Source organism: Solanum verrucosum, unplaced genomic scaffold, assembly GCF_900185275.1.
Source record: "Solanum verrucosum unplaced genomic scaffold, falcon-dt-bn FXZP01000182.1, whole genome shotgun sequence".
Lineage (NCBI taxonomy): Eukaryota > Viridiplantae > Streptophyta > Magnoliopsida > Solanales > Solanaceae > Solanum > Solanum verrucosum.
The window spans coordinates 5,884,168-5,902,096 of record NW_026020378.1 but is presented as its reverse complement, the minus strand read 5'-3'; the positions used below and the strand labels follow the sequence as shown (position 1 = coordinate 5,902,096).

The 17,929-nt window shown below is 38.8% G+C and overlaps 1 protein-coding gene across 1 annotated transcript in view; it reads left to right on the top strand.

Annotated features, from left to right (window-relative positions):
- The window catches only part of LOC125838847 (protein TIC236, chloroplastic), a 62,944-nt gene that overhangs the window by 42,775 nt on the left and 2,240 nt on the right, over positions 1–17,929 (top strand). The window contains exons 20-23 of the mRNA XM_049517877.1: positions 8,727–8,983; positions 12,321–12,559; positions 12,728–12,919; positions 13,836–14,108. Of these exons, the coding sequence (XP_049373834.1) occupies positions 8,727–8,983; positions 12,321–12,559; positions 12,728–12,919; positions 13,836–14,108 (961 nt within the window). The remainder of the gene's footprint in view (positions 1–8,726; positions 8,984–12,320; positions 12,560–12,727; positions 12,920–13,835; positions 14,109–17,929) is intronic.

Sequence of the window (17,929 nt, the reverse complement as noted above, 5' to 3'; positions counted from 1 at the left end):
TCTTTGTTCTTTTCCTGTTTCACCTTGTTAAAGAATACATTTGTCATGTCATGCCGCAAGCCTTGGAGGGGTGGGTCGACACCCGGTGCTTTAACTTTGATCAAGCGCAAACCATCCTTAACATAATTTAGTAAACATAGTGCATCCATGAATTAGAAAACATAATGCTTTTCATAGAACACTTTTATTTTCATTAACCTTAAAACTACAACAACATATTAAGTATAATCTGACAAGTGGAGAGTCTGGGAGGGTAGGTTGTATGCAGACCTTACCTCTACCTTTGTGGGGTAGTGAGGTTGTTTGTGATAGACCCTCAGCTACCTATTAACCTTCATAAAGTGCGACAACACCGCGGCTACCTATTAACCTTCTACCCTAATCCTCATCCTTCAAACCTTCCTATCTAGAGTCATGTCCTTAGTAAGTTGTAGTTGTGTCATGTCCGGTCTAATCATCTCCCCCTAATTCTTTTTCAACCTGCCTCTACCTCTTCTAACTCTTGCTACAACCAATCTCTTATACCTCTTTACTGTCCCATCCGCACACCTGCTCTTCAACATGCCTGAACCATCTCAGCCTCTGTCCCTCTTCTTGTCCACCACAGAGGTCACTCCCACCTTACCCCGTATACCTTCGTTCTTAATCATATCTCTCCTAGTATGATCCATCTGAGCATCCTCATCTCCGCCACCTTCATCTTCTGAACGTGAGCGTTCTTGATTGGCCAGCACTTTGCCCCTTACAACAATGTTGGTCTTACTACCAGTGTGTACTTTAAGCCTTGGCGACACGTTCTTATTGCACAGTACCCCATAGACGAGCCTCCATTTCACCCTCCCTACTCCAACATCATCGTCAATCTCCCCTTCCCCTTGGATTATTGACTCAAGATACTTGAAACTTCTTCACTTGGGTATGACTTGTGCATCGATCTTCACTTCCACCTCCAACTCATGTGTTACGTCACTGAACTTGCACTATATGTAACTTGTAAAATTCTAGATACAAATAGTTATCCATACATGCCATATGAAACATCACTAGGATGACAAAAAATATAACATTATGTGTCTATGGAGCCTCTAGGATAATATGAATAAAAGAAAGTGGCATTGATCCCCAAGAAGGTGGGAGCTGTGGAACTGAGAGATTTCAGACCTATAAGCTTGATAGGTGGAATATACAAGATCATTGCCAAGATACTAGCAGAAAGGCTAAAGAGAGTGATCCGTAAGCTTTTGAATAAACACCAGATGACCTTCATAAAAGGTAGGCAGATCATTGATGCAACACGTATACCAAGTGAGTGTGTGGACACCAGAGTCAAAGGAGATGATCCAGGAATTATGTGCAAGCTGGACATAGAGAAGGCTTATGATCATGTCAATTGGGGCTTTCGGATTCTAAAACAGATGGGTTTTGGAGAGAAATGGCTGAAGTGGATCGACTATTGCATAAAAACGGTTAGGTTCTCCATTTTAGTGAATAGAGAACCTGCTGGTTTTTTCCCATCAGAAAGGGGTCTAAGGCAGGGAGACCCACTCTCTCCTTTCCTTTTCATCGTAGCCATGGAGGGCTATAATAGTATGATGAGAGTAGTTATCCAAAACAATTGGTTAAAAGGCTTTAAGGTCAGCAACTCTTCAGGAAGGGAAATGCAGATTTGTTATCTGCTTTATGCAGATGACACAATTATTTTCTGTGATGCCAAGGCTGAACAGGTTGCCTTAATAAGAATGACTTTGGTGGTTTTTGAAGCAGTCTCTGGTTTATCAGTAAATTGGAGGAAAAACAACATCTTTCCAATTAAAGAAGTCCCTCAACTTCAGAGCCTGGCAAGGATATCGGGGTGTAAAGTAGAACAATTTCCCACTACTTACTTGGGCATGCCATTGGGGCACAAACATAAGGAGCTAGAAATTTGGGATGGCATAATTGAAAAGACAGAATAAATTGGCCAATTGGAAAGCTCAGTTTCTCTTTGGAAAGGAGAGTCACTTTAATAAACTTTGTGTTGGATTCTCTTCCAACTTATGTTATGTCTTTATTCCCTATGTCTGCCAAAGTGGAAGAAAGACTTGACAAACTGAGAAGAGATTTCTTGTGGAAAGGGAATAAAGAAGGGAAGGGTTTGCATTTAGTCACATGGCAGACTGCACAGTTACATAAACAATCGAGTGGACTTGGAACCAGAAACTTGGGGTTGTAGAAAAGATGCCTCTTGTCAAAATGGCTATGGAGGTTCAACACTGTGGAGGGAGGTGATGGTCAACAAGTACGGGCTGAATGGAAATTGGGTCTCCCAACACTGTGAATAGCACTTATTGGGTGTCAGCTGGAGAACAATAAGAAACTTGTGGCCTGATCTAAGTAGAAACATAGTCTACAAGGTGGGAAATGGGACTAAAATCCTATTCTGGAAGGAGAATTGGAATGGAAATGAGGCATTGATGGTCTTATTTCCAGACCTATTCTCCTTGTGTACCAATCCGGAAGAAACAATGGCTGAGGTATGGTCTACTCATGGATGGAATATTGTGTTTAGAAGGCATTTAAATGACTGGGAGATTGGGAGAGTGGCTGAGCTATTACATGTTCTGAACGGGTTCATTGGGTTATCGGCAGAAAAAGATTCTAGCATATAGAAACACTCTAGAGATGGAAGCCTTTCTGTTAACAAGCTATATATTAAGGAGGTGAAGGAGCATCCATGTGGTAAGCTTGGCCCCTGGAAGCAGATTTGGAGTAACAAGGTGCCAACCAAGATAAAGTGTTTCTCTTGGTTGGTTGCCAGAAGAGCATGCTCCTAACATGAGAAATTGAAAAGGAGGGGTTTCTATATTGCCTCTTGGTGCTCTCTCTGTAATGAGACTGAGGAAACCAACAACCACTTGTTCCTCCATTGCAAAGTGACAACACAATTGTGGAACCTTTTTTTGGGACTAACACATACAAAATGGATTATGCCGGGGGGGGAGAAAATCTAAGAAAAAGTGGTGGAGTATAATACCATCATGCATTTGGTGGTCTATTTGGAAAGAAAGAAATAGCTGAAAGGGGTGATTGGCAAGTTGGTAGATTCTCAACAAATGGCATTCATCAAAGGGAGACAAATTATGGATGCAGTCTTGATTGCCAATGAAGCTGTTGATTCCAGAGATAAGAAGAAGAAGCCAGGCATTCTCTGTAAGTTGGACATAGAGAAGGCTTATGACCACGTTAATTGGAGATACCTTATGAAGGTATTAGAAATGATGGGTTTTGGGCAAAAATGGTTGAAGTGGATGGAGCAATGTATTTCAACAGTCTGTTTTTCAGTTCTAGTTAATGGTTCTCCAACAGGATTCTTCCAATCATATAGAGGACTCAGGCAAGGTGACCCTCTGTCACCTTTTCTATTCCTAATTGCTATGGAAGGACTGAATAACATGATCAAGACAGCCAAATTACGAGGTTGGATAAAGGGTTTTGAAGTGGCTAGAGAAGGGATTGACAGTCTGGAAGTGACACATCTACAATATGCAGATGACACACTTATTTTTTGTGATGCTGAGGAAGATCAACTAAAGCACTTAAGACTGATCTTGGTTCTATTTGAAGGGGTCACTGGTCTGCATATCAACTGGAGAAAGAGTTTAATGTACCCTATTAATGTAGTCAACAACATGAGCTGGTTAGCAACAATCCTTGGAGGTAAAGTTGGCACTTTGCCAGCTACATACTTAGGATTACCTTTAGGAGCCAAATCTATGTCCATAGATATATGGAACAATGTGATCGAGAAGTGTGAAAAAAAACTAGCCAGGTGGAAAACACAATACTTGTCTATGGGTGGAAGATTGACACTAATCAATTCAGTACTTAATGCTCTTCCAACTTACATGATGTCCCTTTTTCCTATCCCACCAAGGGTCACCAAGAGGCTGGACAGTATTAAAAGGAAATTTTTGTGGCAGGGCAATAAGGAAAAGAAAAGATTTCACTTGGTAAAGTGGAAATCAGTGATAACTGGGAAGAAAAATGGTGGTCTGGGGATTAAGAACCTAAACTTGCAAAGTAAAGCTCTTCAAATGAAATGGTTATGGAAGTATGCAAATGGTAACCAACTGTTGTGGGAAAGGGTGATTGAGGCTAAATATATACCAAAAGACAAATGGATGACCAAAGAGGTGACTACTCCTTATGGAGTCAGCCTTTGGAGGTCCATTAGGAATCTATGGGATGAAGTGAAGAACAACTCAAAGGTGAAAGTTTTTTATGGGAGAAAGACCATGTTTTGGAAGGATAATTGGCATGAGAAAGGCAGCTTGGAAGAGTTATTTCCTGATGTTTACAACTTAGTTACATTTCAGCAAGGGTTTATAGCAGATTTATGGACACTACAGGGGTGGAACTTCAACTTCAGAAGACATCTAAATGATTGGGAGGTTCAGAGAGTAGTTGATTTTCTTAACACTGTGGAACCTTTCAATGGGCTTCAAACAGGGAAGGATGTTCTATGGTGGACAAGAAACAATAGAGGAGTATACACAGTTAGTAGAGCTTATAAGCTAATGGATCAGACAAACCAACAAATTAAAAATTGGCCATGGAAACAAATATGGAAAAGCAGAATACCCTACAAAGTATCTTGCTTTGTCTGGTTGTTGGCCAAGGAAGCAGCTCTTACTCAAGACAATGTCATGAAGAGAGGGATAACCTTATGCTCTAGATGCTTTCTCTGTGGGGAGATTTTAGAGAATGTAAATCATCTGTTTCTACACTGCAAGTACACTCAACAATTATGGAGGATTTTTTTGAGTCACAAAGGCATCTCCTGGACTATGCCTGGGAAAGTTTCAAAGGCTTTAAAGAGCTGGGAGGAAGCAGGAGTACTGGCAAAAAACAGAGGCAGATGGAGACTTATCCCTGCTTCAATATGGTGGGCAATATGGAAAGAGAGGAACTCTAGGTGTTTTGAGAGCATAGAAAATAGTGTGCAGAAAGTGAAGCTCAACTGCATTTTACTATTATGTTTTTGGTGTAATCAGTTATACTCAAATGATATTGTCTCTATAATTGATGTTTTAGACTCAATTTAGCCATAGAGCAGTAAGAATTTGGGGCTTTTGTATATAAGGTTTCAGTACAACCCATGTACTGTTTTGTGATATAATACAACCTTACCAAGTTCAAAAAAAAAAAGGCTAATTCAATAGAGAAAGTCAAATGGAACTGCTTGACTACTTTTTATTTTTGGTGTAAAGAGGAAGGGATAGAAGAAGTTGCACAAATTTTGGATTTTATAAGCACTTTGTAATCTATTAGCCTTTTTGTCTTTTCTCTTGTTGGAAACCAATTTTTGGAGGTCTCCAGCATATCCTTAATGCTGAGGAATACAACATTATCTTTCTCAAAAAAAAAAAAATGAATAAAAGAAATGCCGATGAGAAGGCCCGACTACACCCAAAAGAATTCAGATATTTGTATTATCAAAAGAATTCTCTGAGCATAGAAGGGGCTCACCAAAAGACTGTAGAATGAGGGAGGTGCCTAGCAAAGGTCCATGTCATACCGAGTATCAATACCTGAATCCACGAAAAGATGAATTGCCTCCGTGAAAAGATGTGAGTAAATAACAAACAAGTACTTGGATGCATCATTGACTCCCTCACATTAAGTGGGACAAGATATCAAGAAATTTTTTAGGTCTCTACATGTCTTCTATCAGTTTTCTACGATTTACTAAAGGGTTTTATAATGGTCATGGGCTTCTCTACTTTTTACCTTAAGGATTTAGATTGGACACTTGGATTCTTTCTGTGGGTTCCAGATTCAAGTAGAGGTCCTGTTCCAATCCCGATGTCACCCCTAGTTAAAAATTAGGTGCGCTTGATCCATGAAAAGTATTAATCCTCACATGAGAAGGTGCATTGAAGAAATATCTTAAAATATTCATGTTAATAAAATACACTGCATACCTAACTCAACCCCAAAAGTTAGTTCACGAAGCGGGGATTGCCCAAGATCATATAAGGAGCCAACAACCGATTCCTTCAACTAATGTGGGACACTTACACCTCCCCCTTTGGAACACTAAGACTGAACATCTGGTGGGTGGGTGGACAATAAAACATGGGGGTGCAACATTTGGGTAAATCAAGAATAGGGATGGGTCGTCTCTAATACCATGTTTAGAAATGGATCATGGGCATAACTCGGATCCAAACGTTTGTTCATGAGGTGGGGATTTCCCGAGATTATATAAGAAGACAACAATTCATTCTTTCAATCAACGTGGGCACTTACTAAATCTATTGCACTGGGCTTCTCATTTTCAACTCAAGTCCATCAAATCACTCTGGACTTCTCTCTCTCAATCTAGCATGTTGAGCCCCTAACTTTGCTACAGCTCTCTCTTTAACCTGTTGAGCCAACTCTCTACTCTAGGCCCACTGTTGAGCCTTTTGAGCCTGCTATGCTTCGGGGAACACTTCGATCTTCAAGTCTTTTTTTTTTTTTTTTTTTTGAGAAGGTAACATCTTCCAGTGTATATATCAACATCGCACCAAAACAATGTGCTGGTAAGTGGTAACCAAAATATGATGCTTACAGAAGGATTAAAAAAAGAAAAGGGCAAGTAAACTACAACAACTACTGCCTTGTTCATCGTATAAGGTACCTAGTACATATATGATTTCCTTAAAATCATCTGTATTCAGATTTACACCAAAAACAAAAGAGATGGAAACAAGGCTGCTACTTATGTCTTCAAAACACCTAGAGTTCCTCTCCTTCCAGCTTCCATATTCTCCACCAACTAGTTGCAGGGACAATTTTCCATCTGTCTTTTCTAGGCTTGCAGTTTCACCTTTGTTCCAGCATGCAATAACTTCAAAAGTTCTTTCTGGCATTGTTCAGCTAGAACCTCTGAGATTGATGAATAGATCTTATAGTTGCCTTGTAACTCTGCAGTGTAAAAACAGATGACTTATTGTCTCTGCCTCTTGCCCACAGAAGGGGCACCTTGAGCACAGTTGTATTCCTCTCTTTCTAAGATTGTCACGAGTCAGTACTGCTTCTCTTACCACCAGCCAGGAGAAGCAGGCCACATTATAGGGGACCTTCACTTTCCAGATGTGTTTCCAAGGCCAACATATAACCTGTGGGCTTACTTGATTCAATTCTTTATAAGCTGTACTTATGGTATAAATTCCGCTTGAGTGGTTATGCCATCTCAGTGTATCTTCTCCCTTTTTTCTTAGAAAGGTAACAGGTTTATAGATAAATCTTCAGCACTAAAGGCTGGGATCCCAAATTTACACCATGGAGCTACATACAGTTGAGTAGACTCAACAAATCTTTAAAAAAAAATAGGTCCTACTTCATCTTACAAAGAACCTAGAATATCTGTAATAGCTACTTCATCTTCTCCCTTTTGCAGCCCCTTTCCTTGTTCCAAAACTTTGACAAACTCTCTGCAATCCTGGGGACCTCCCAGTCATGTAATAGCCTTCGAAAAGTTGGGTTTCACCCATGTCTTGACCAGACCTCCTTTAAGATGTGCCATGTTGGAGACTTAAAAAACAAGTTGGGAAAAGTAGTTGGAGTTCATTCAAAGTGGACAAGACCATAAAAAACATCCGGTTAGTGGAGCTATTTTCTGGTGCATTTGGCCAGAGAGAATTAGAAGATGTTTTGATGGAATCTCAATTTCATGTCTCCCTAAACTCCAAGTGCTTGATACAAATTTTTCGCTGGCTCAGGCTGACTCCTCTGTCTAGCTTTGAGCTCTTTTTGGAATTTGTTAGTTCCTTAGTTTTAGTCTCTAGTTGATAGAACTGACTTTATCTCTATTTTTGCGTCTGAGTCCTTGTACTCAACATTTTAAATTTCTGCATCTTCTTGATGCGATTAATGATATCTGTCCTTAAAAAAAAAAATAGTCAGGGAAAAGCACCTTCAAGCATCCACTGCCCTCCAGTCATCCTCCCAGAACATGATTTTCCGGCCATCCTTCACATTAAATCTCAATCCTCCTTTGAGACAACCATAAGTTTCTGATAGTTCTCCACAGGCTGATTCCATAAGGAGTGGACACCTTTTTAGTCATCCAAAATCCTTCTTTTCCATACTTTGCTTTTATAAGTGCCCCATAATACATGCTCTTCTTTTGTGCACCTCCATAGAGACTTCATTAGAAGACCTTCTTTTGTTTCTTCAGGTTTCTAATTCCCAGGCGCCTCATCTTTTTTGATGATGATCAATTTTTTCCATTTAACTAGGTGTAATCTAAATTCCTTCTCAGATCATACATCTTCTTTTCCACACTTACTGGAATAGGAAATAAAAAACATCATATATGTAGGGAGTGCATCCAAGACAGTTTATCAAGGTCAACCTGCCTCCCAGAGAAAGATACTGAGATTTCCATCTTGCCAATCTTTTCTCAGATCTTTCTAAACTACCTGACCAATATCTTTGGATTTACTTTTAGCATCTAAAGGCAAACAACATATTTATTTTTTCATTCACTTTAAATTGGAGTTTTTTTAAAAAAACCATTGTATTCTGCTTTCCTGATGAATCTATGTAGACATACACTACTTGTACTGCATTCTACACTCTGCTTTTCTTATTTTCTTCAATTATTTTCCTTTTTAAGTTTTTCTAGCTCTAGCAAAAAATATGAATCTTCTCATCTCGTCTTTCCTTCTGAAACTTGATGATGACTGGAACAACAGTGGGCAAGTTGATACTCAATTGCAAGTAAGTGGGTCCATACTGCAACCAAACATTTCTGGGAAGATGAAGCTGAGTCATGGGGAAGCATACCTGCCACATGACAAGGGTAGTGGAACTGCTCCTTTCAGTAGAGAGGCATCTGATCAATCAAGACTTCCAGCAGGTGGTTACAATCGTATAGTTGCATCAAAGTATGTTTCACGCTTCCTCAGTTTAAAGCCTGCTGCTTCAGACATTCAGTTCAATCAATCATCAGGTAATTTGAGTATGATCTCAGTCTATATAGTTGGGTTTCTTCATCAAATGCCTGGTTGAGTTCAGGCCATCTGGTCGAACCAGAGATTTTCTGTTTATGTAGGTTAGCTGTTTCTTTAAGGCTCTGTTTTCTACGTGATAGAACTACTGTCCTCATTACGGATAATAGGGATTCTACAAGAGAAATGTCCAAAATTAACTGTCTGATTCTTTGCAGAAGGAGTCAGGGACTATTAAATGCGCATTCATTGAACTTAACAGTTGTAGTGGTTCTTAAATACTTGATCTTTGGGTGATGTTATTTTCCACCATTATTTAGCACTTTTGTGAAGTCCAAATTCTTCTCTTTTACTCATGGAGAGCATGTGAATATGCACTTTCTACTATAAAACACACATTAAACCTCTTAGAGACTCTAGTTTTGAAAGAATTGTTTTTTAATGAGGTGCCTAACATAAGAGTGTTAGCAAATATCCTGGGGGGGGGGGGGGGGATAAGAGCAAGTCAAAAGGCATCTGGAACAATGTTTTAGGAAAGTGTGAAAAGAAGTTAGCAAATTGGAAAAGCAAATGTTTGTCTCTGGGTGGAAGAGCCACACTCATAAATAGTGTGTTGCATGTCATACCCACATATATGATGTCAGGTTTCCCTATGCCTGCAAATGTAATCGACAAAATGAATGCCATATGGAGGAATTTTTTGTGGCAAGGAAACTATGATTCTAATGATAAAAAAAATTCATCTAGTAAAGTGGGATGAAATTATCCTCAGCAAAAAAGTAGGGGGTTTGAGGTTAAGAAATCTTAAAATTCAGAATCAAAGCCTTCTAATGAAGTGGCTTTGGAGATTTGCATCACAGGAACAAGCTTTGTGGAAGGATACAATCAAGACCAGGTTTGGTATGGAGAATAAGTGGACTACCAACTTGCCAACACAACCCTATGGGACTGGAGTATGGAGGGCTATCAGAAACCAGTGGATCAATTTTGTCAACAAATGCAAAATCAAGGTAGGAAATGGGGGGAAAGACTCTGTTTTGGGAAGAATTGTGGGTGGGACAGGAAATTCTGAAGAACAAGTTCCCTGATTTGTTCATTTAAGTCTTCAAAAGTTATCCACAATCAGAGAAATGAGAGACAGTCAAGGGTGGGACCTAAGGTTTAGAAAACATCTGAATGCTTGGGAAATCAACAGTGGCTGAACTATACAGTATTCTAGAATAACACAAAGAACTAAATTCCAATGAGGACAGTTTATTTTGGAATCTTGACCAGAAAGGAAGATTTACGGTGGGTTCAGCTTACAGAAGGTTACAAAGATAAAACTCACATGGTGGTAGTTAGCCTTGGAAGATGATCTGGAAAGTCAAGATACCTTTCAAGGTAGCATGTTTTACTTGGCTTTTAGCCAAACAGGTTACTCTCACCCAGGACAATCTAAGGAAAAAAGGTTTTCAAAATTTGTTCTAGGTGCTCTTTTTGTGAATGTGAGATTGAGACAATAAACCATCTCTTTCTACATTGTAGAGAGACTGTGAAGTTCTGGCAGATTTTCTTTAACTTAAGGGGCATAAGCTGGACTATGCCATGGAGCATCAAAGAAATTTTAGCTTGTTGGAATAGAGAAGGAAATCAGTCAGGACACTGGGAGAGATGGAAGATTGTCCCAGCATGCATTTGGTGGGACTATATGGATGGAAAGAAACTAGAGATGCTTTGAAAATAAGAGCTGCTGACTGCAGAAACTGAAGATGAATTGTCTGGTCCTTGTCTTTTTTTGGTGTAAACATGAATATCCTCAAGAAGAAGAGGATATTCCTAGTATTCTAGATTATTTGTGATGTAGCAGTAGTTTTCTCTTCCCTGTATTTTGGCTGTAAGTATTACTGGAATACTTCCTGAGTATTCCTTTGTTCATAATACAACCTACCTTTCTCAAAAAAAAAAAATGTTGTGTTTGGATTTTCGTGATTAACTTTTTAAAAAATATCACTAAATCCTTAAAATATCATAGACGCTTCATAGTTTAAATGTTATGAGAATACCAAACTTATATTGAATAGCTGACAAGGAAAAAGGAGGCATGTTCAGCTATAAAAGAAAATTTAGTTCAGAAATGTGGGGGCCTAAACGTAAAACAGAAGAGTGCCCGAATTCTAAATTTTTGAAAAAGATTATACCAAGGGGATATGACAATCTATGTTCTAACAAGGAATTGATTGACAAATGGCCATGGAAGCTTATGGGGAAAACCAAACTGCCCCTTGGAAGCTGGTTTATCTGGACTACCTTGTTGAAGCATGTCTTACTCGAGACAATCTCAGCAAAAGAAAATTCAGATTGTAAATAGATGTTATATGTGCCAGATGGAGTTGGAGAGTGTTAGGCATCTATTTTTGCACTGTGCAGTAGCAGCTGATATATGAAGTATGTTCCTATCAGTTTTTGGACTTGCCTGGATTATGCCAAATACCATTAAAGAAGCCTATGAGAGCTGGTAATGCCATCATGGAGGGATTAGCGTGTAGATGAAACCCATCAAAAAAACATGATGTATGGTGCCTGCTGCTATCTTTTGGTGCATCTGGAATGAAAGGAATCGTAAATTTTTATTATGGGATTTCAACTCCTAACCATAGGTGTTTGGCCATGAAATATTTTTTACTTTTTTCCGGAGTTGAACTCCAAAAAACACGTGGCAACACCAAAAAGCTGTTTTCACTTTTTTCACTCCAATTAACTCACAAAAATTTGAACACAACTCCAATTTATATTCATGGCCAAACACAACTGAATTTCAAATATTATTTTTCACTTTGAAAACAAAAACTACATTCACAATTTTCAAGGACAAACGCTTTAAATCCAACTGGTTGGTCAACTTATATAGCTGGTTCAACCTGGCTTTGAACTTTTTTTGGATTATGTCTGTTCTTTAGTTATTCAGTAAGTTCTTGTATAGGAACCGACACCTTCTTTTGCTGTAATTGTTTGCCTTGCATCTTCTTGATATCTTCTAATGAAATTTCCTTTACTCCATCAAAAAAAGAAAGTTTCACTGACCAACTTGGGTATCCAAGTTGGATTTGAAGTCAAGCACCTGTATTTGGTTTGAAAAATATGTACCTAGATATACCAGTATCTTAATTTCCCAAGGTTTTGAGTTTGGTGTTGAAACAGACATGGGGATATTTTGAACATGTTGTGGCTTTAGAACTTGATACCAAAAGGTCCAGCAGCTGCCTGAGGCGTTTCCTTTTCTTTTTTTTGCTTAAGATGAGGTGACATTGCTGGGTTCAGCATTACGAATGTTAAACCTAACTTTTTTGTTATATTCAGGTAAAGATGCTGAAGATATTAAGGAAAGTGTCCAAGTAGAGAGCAAACCTAAACTGGATGTCCGCCTCACTGACCTGAAACTTGTTCTGGGACCAGAACTGAGGATAGTTTATCCTCTGATCCTCAATTTTGCTGTCAGTGGAGAACTTGAGTTAAATGGTGTTGCTCATCCCAAGTCGATAAAGCCTAAAGGCATATTAATGTTTGAGAATGGAGATGTCAATCTTGTTGCAACACAGGTTGAGCTTTCGACTTCTTTTTGAATTCTTTTCTATCCTTGGAAGGTTCTGAAATTATTGTCTCTTTTTTAATTTGCTTTTTGTTCTTGGTTGGGTTCTTGGCTCCTTGTGGGAACTCTGAGATTTTATTTTCCCTTCACCTGATATCCTTATTGTCTACAAGTTCAGGTGAGACTGAAGCGAGATCATCTAAACATAGCCAAATTTGAGCCTGATAATGGACTTGATCCAATGCTAGACTTGGCTTTGGTTGGATCAGAGTGGCAATTCAGGATACAAAGTCGTGCTAGCAAATGGCAGGATAAGTTAGTGGTAACATCAACGCGTTCTGTGGAGCAAGATGTCTTGTCACCTACTGAGGTTGTCACTTAGATTCCAATGTTTTCTTAATGCACAATCAGTTCAATAATTAAGCAGTTAAAATCTAGCAGACTTTTTATGTAAATTATTTAGAAATATATCTTATTGGATGCTGACAATCTTAAATTCTCAAGGTTAAAAGTACACAAGAGCATGCTTCCCACAAGAATGAGGGTAGTGGGGAGGGAAACAACAAAATTTTTCTAGTGGTATATTTTAATATTACTTTGGCATGCTTCGCCGGTAGACTTTAAGGGGTCGTTTGGTAGAGTGTATAAAAATAATGCTAAAATTAGTAATGCTTGCATAAGTAATGATTGTATTAGTTATGCTTGCATTAGTTATACATAGAATATTTTTTATGCATTGTTTGGTTTAGTGTATTTAAAAGAAATATGCATTATAGAAAAAAAATTATTTACAAAAGTATCCTCCATAATTATGGTTGAAAAGATGTAAAAGTGTTTTTGAAGGGTAATTGGGTCTTTAACCATGCTAATGCATGTATTAAATTCCTTTGCATTACTAATACCTAGAAATCCATGGTATTAGTAATGCACTCCTCAATACACAATAGAGTGTATAACTAATGCATTAGTTATACATAGCATGAAAAAAGGTACCAAACAAGGTACTACTTATACACAAAGTTAATGCAAGCATTATTTTTGTTAATACACTCTACCAAACAACCCCTAAATTAATGAACATGCCAATATCCCTCCATTGAGCCATGATTTCTGTTTCCTGCATTGGAAATACGTTAGACTCTGGCATCCTTCCTATAGATGCTTTTGCGAAGGATAAACTGCGTGAATACGAATATCTATATACAATTACAAATTTCAGTTTAAATGGCTCAAAAAATGTATTGATATATGGCTTAACCAACTTTGAAATGGTTCTGGCTGAACAGGCTGCTAGAGTTTTTGAGAGTCAGTTAGCTGAATCCATTTTAGAAGGTGATGGCCAGCTTGCCTTTAAGAAGCTTGCCACTGCAACGCTTGAAACTTTGATGCCAAGAATAGAGGGGAAAGGAGAGTTTGGACAGGCCAGATGGAGGCTAGTTTATGCACCGCAGATACCCAACTTGCTTTCTGTTGATCCCAGTGTTGATCCTCTAAAGTCACTGGCCAGCAATATTTCATTCGGTACAGAAGTTGAAGTCCAACTGGGGAAGCGCCTCCAGGTTTGAATGATTCTATTTTCTTTCCATTTCTTTGAGTTTGCCGGTCCTTAGATTCTTTGCTAGAACTTTTCATTAATGATTTTTAAAATCTAAGATAAATTACATTAGCTTGAGGGTTTTGGAAGATGGACTCTGTACATCAGGAGTGGAGTCCATTCGTCCAACTAAAGTGATTTTGAGGGCGAAAGATGAAACTATAGACGTCTGTTCTGGACGTCATAAAAATACTGATTCCTTTGGTTCATTCCTTTTGGGTACAAAACAGAACCTTCAGTAGACAAATGTCGCCCCTAATTGATGAGCTTATTACAGGACAGAGTAATCATTCACTGTTCATTAAATCTAGTCAAATTGGGTGAGGAAGATGAATTACGCTATATTTTTGGATTCTATTTGGTAAGAAGGCTATCAAATGACTCGTGACCACAATGAAACTTTGGAATATATACCATCACATGTTTCTAGCTGTTCACATGGCAAAAGCAGCACACCCAGTAGTTGTAGGACTATCTATGAAAGATGTCATACTCCTAATACTTAAGCTGAAAGACAATGGGAATCTGAATAGCTAATTCATCTTTCAGTTCTAGTATTTCCTTGTTGAATCACTTGAACTTATTGTTGAGATGATGGGGACATATTTATAGAGTATGTTTGTAATATCTTCGTCACTCTTACCTATCAAATATATATATACATACACATATATATGGGTTTTGCTACCCTACTACATGAAGGTGGTAGGTTAGCATTGTACCCATTTCTTAATTTCCTAAAATATCCCTAACAACTAAGTAAAAATTAATTGAAACAGGGACCTTTTAGTCTTTCACCTGAAATTCTCAATTTCCCAAGAATGCTAGCAAAGGTCTGAATGTTAGAACACTTCTTTGACAGGATAGATATTGTTCTTCCTCCCGTTCGCTCTTAAGCCAGATACAACTTCAAACACTACTAGCAAGACTCTAATGTAGCAGACTTGCTCCACTCTAGGTTCACAAAAGAAGATAGTGTCATTTGCATATAGCAAGTGGCAAATCTCCAGATCCCCTCTCCCACCTCATCTTATGTTGAAGCCGCTCAGCTAGTTTTTTTGTAGCGCTATCCTTATCATACTACTAAGACCTTCCATAGCTAAAATGAACAGGAAAGGGGATAGAGTGTCCCCTTGTCTGAGTGAAAAAAACCAGTAGGTATATCCATTTCAACCATTTGTCCCTAAAACCCATCTGTTTGAGAGTGTTTAGAAGATAGCCCCAAATCCCAATTAACATGATCATAGGCTTTTTCAATGTCCAATTTGCACATCAGGCCGGCCACTTCCCCTCTAGATCTTGAGTATATGCATTCACTTGCAATTAAAGTTGCATCCATAGTCTGTCTCCCTTTTGTAAAAGACATTTTTTCTTAACCACACCATCCATTACTCTCTTCATTCTTTCTGTTAGAACTTTGGCAATTATCTAGTACACCCCAGAGATCAGACTAATAGGCCTAAGTCTCTTAACTCTACTGCTTCAGCCTTCTTTGGATTAAGGGCCACAAAGGTGGCATTAAGACTCCTTTCAAACACATGGTGTTCATAGAAATATTGCAATGTTCCCATGATGTCCTCCTTGACCAGATTCCAAAATGTCTAAGAAAAGTTCAGTATGAAGCCATTTGGGCCTGGAGCCTTATCAACTGCACAAGACTTGATACTCTTCCACACTTCCTCTTCCTCAAAACTCCTTTGTAACCACTCCTGATCTTTTGTAGAGATCACTCTTATTCCTTGGAGATTGAGATCACAGGTCTCCATCCTTTTGTTTCCTTGTCTGGTAGAAACTTTGAATTGCATTTTTAATTGCAGGCATTTTAGTGATGGATTGTCCTTCTACTTCCAATGCATCTATGGAGTTGTACCTTTTATGAGCATCTGCCAAATTGTGGAAGACCTTGGTGTTCTTGTCCCCATCCTTCAACCATTGAACTTTTGACCTTTGTCTCCAGGCAATTTCCTCCTTTATTGCTATTTCTTCAAATTCCATTGCTAAGTGAGTTTTCTGGACTAACTCATCATCGGTGAGGCTCTTGTTCTCCTGTATTGCTTCCTAAGATTTCAACTGTTGTAGGATCACTTCTTTTTTCTGTTTCCAGTCTCCCTTGTTACTTCTTAAGGAGTGTTAATTTGTTTGCTAGAATGAAGGCTTGTCTGCCCCTGTTAGGGAAGGCCAACCACCATGCCTTGACCTTCTCTTTGAATCCTTCTACCTCTCTCTAGCTACCAATTTTCAAATTTGAAGTAGTCTTCTTGTAATTCCAGTCTCCACATGTTTTTGTTTTTTTTTTAAACTAGTAATGTTGTATTCCTCAGCATTAAGGTATGTGGAGACCTCCAAAAAGGTAGTAACAAGCTAAAACAAGAGACTAATTACAGTAATCCTAAAAGATCTACTAATTGTTCAGCATTTTCTATACAATGTTCTTTACACCAAAAGTAGTAAGTTGCAATGCAGCTCCCTTTGATTTTCTGAATGTTGTTGAATCTATCTTCAAAGTTTCTTCCATTCCTCTCCCTCCAGATAGTCCACCAGATACAGTGTGGGATTATTCTCCACTACATAACATGCATCTGGACACAATTGGTATTCCCTCTTTCTGCAGGATCTCTTGAGTGAGGCAAGCTTTCCTGATTACTAACCAAGCAAAGCACTTGACTTTAGTAGGAGCCATACTTTCCCATACATGCTTCCAAGGACCTATTTTGTTCTCAGGCATCCAGGATACTTCTTTCCTATAAATTCTACCTACAGAGAACTTGCCATCCTTATCATGTTCCCATCTAAAAGTGTCATCCTCTACAGTAGTGCCTTTGAAACCATCAATCATCTGCAATATCTCCACAAACCTGCCTACTTCCCAGTCATTAAGATGCCTCCTGAAGAAGTTTCATCCCTGCGGGGACCAGCTATCAGCCACTGTAGAAGAACAGGATTATGATTTGATCCAATTCTAGGTAACAAAGACTGCTTGACCAGTAGGAAAGAGTCCTCCTAGTCAGCGGAGTACTATAATCTGTCAATCCTGGAGGCACTTTTATGATCCCCCCCTCCCCCTCCTCCAAGTGTATGGTCCTCCAAATAAAGGAGGATCAACTAGCTCCCGGTCATTAATAGTCTCAGAGAATTCAGACCCTGCTCCTGAGAGTCTATGGTAGTTTGCCCTTGCTGCTGCAAATCTAGTGACATTGAAGGGGCCCTCCCAATTGTTTCTGCTAGCCTCCAGTTCACTCCACAACTCTCTTCTGATCACCCTATTACAACTTGCATATACAGCACTCATAAACCATGTAATATCCTGACAAACACCTGTGAACTTACATGATATCATCTGTCCAGCAGAGTCCATCATGAGTTAGTTGCTTTTCCTCAATGGCCAAAACTGTGTAATGACATCCAATTACACTCAAATCCAATTCCACATTATCCTTCGAAACGGGCCCCAAGTGAAGTAATGCAGTCCATATCTCTCTCCTTTATCCTTCCTTACCTAGGAAAAAACATAGTTCAAAGAATCATCTTCCATTCAGAGCAAATACTATTGCTAGACTGTGAAGTAGATACAACAGGGAGAACGTTCTACACAGTCACAACCCATTTCAGTGTTTGCTTAATGCTTATCGCCTCTCATTTTAATGGGTGACATTCGACCCTTAATTCTCAGTCCATAAAATTTAATGAATAACTGAAAAAGGATGATTATTGAATATCAAACCTACGATATTATGCCAGAGTTGACTGGCAAATAGACTTGTCATGGGAGATCGTGAATATGCTCAA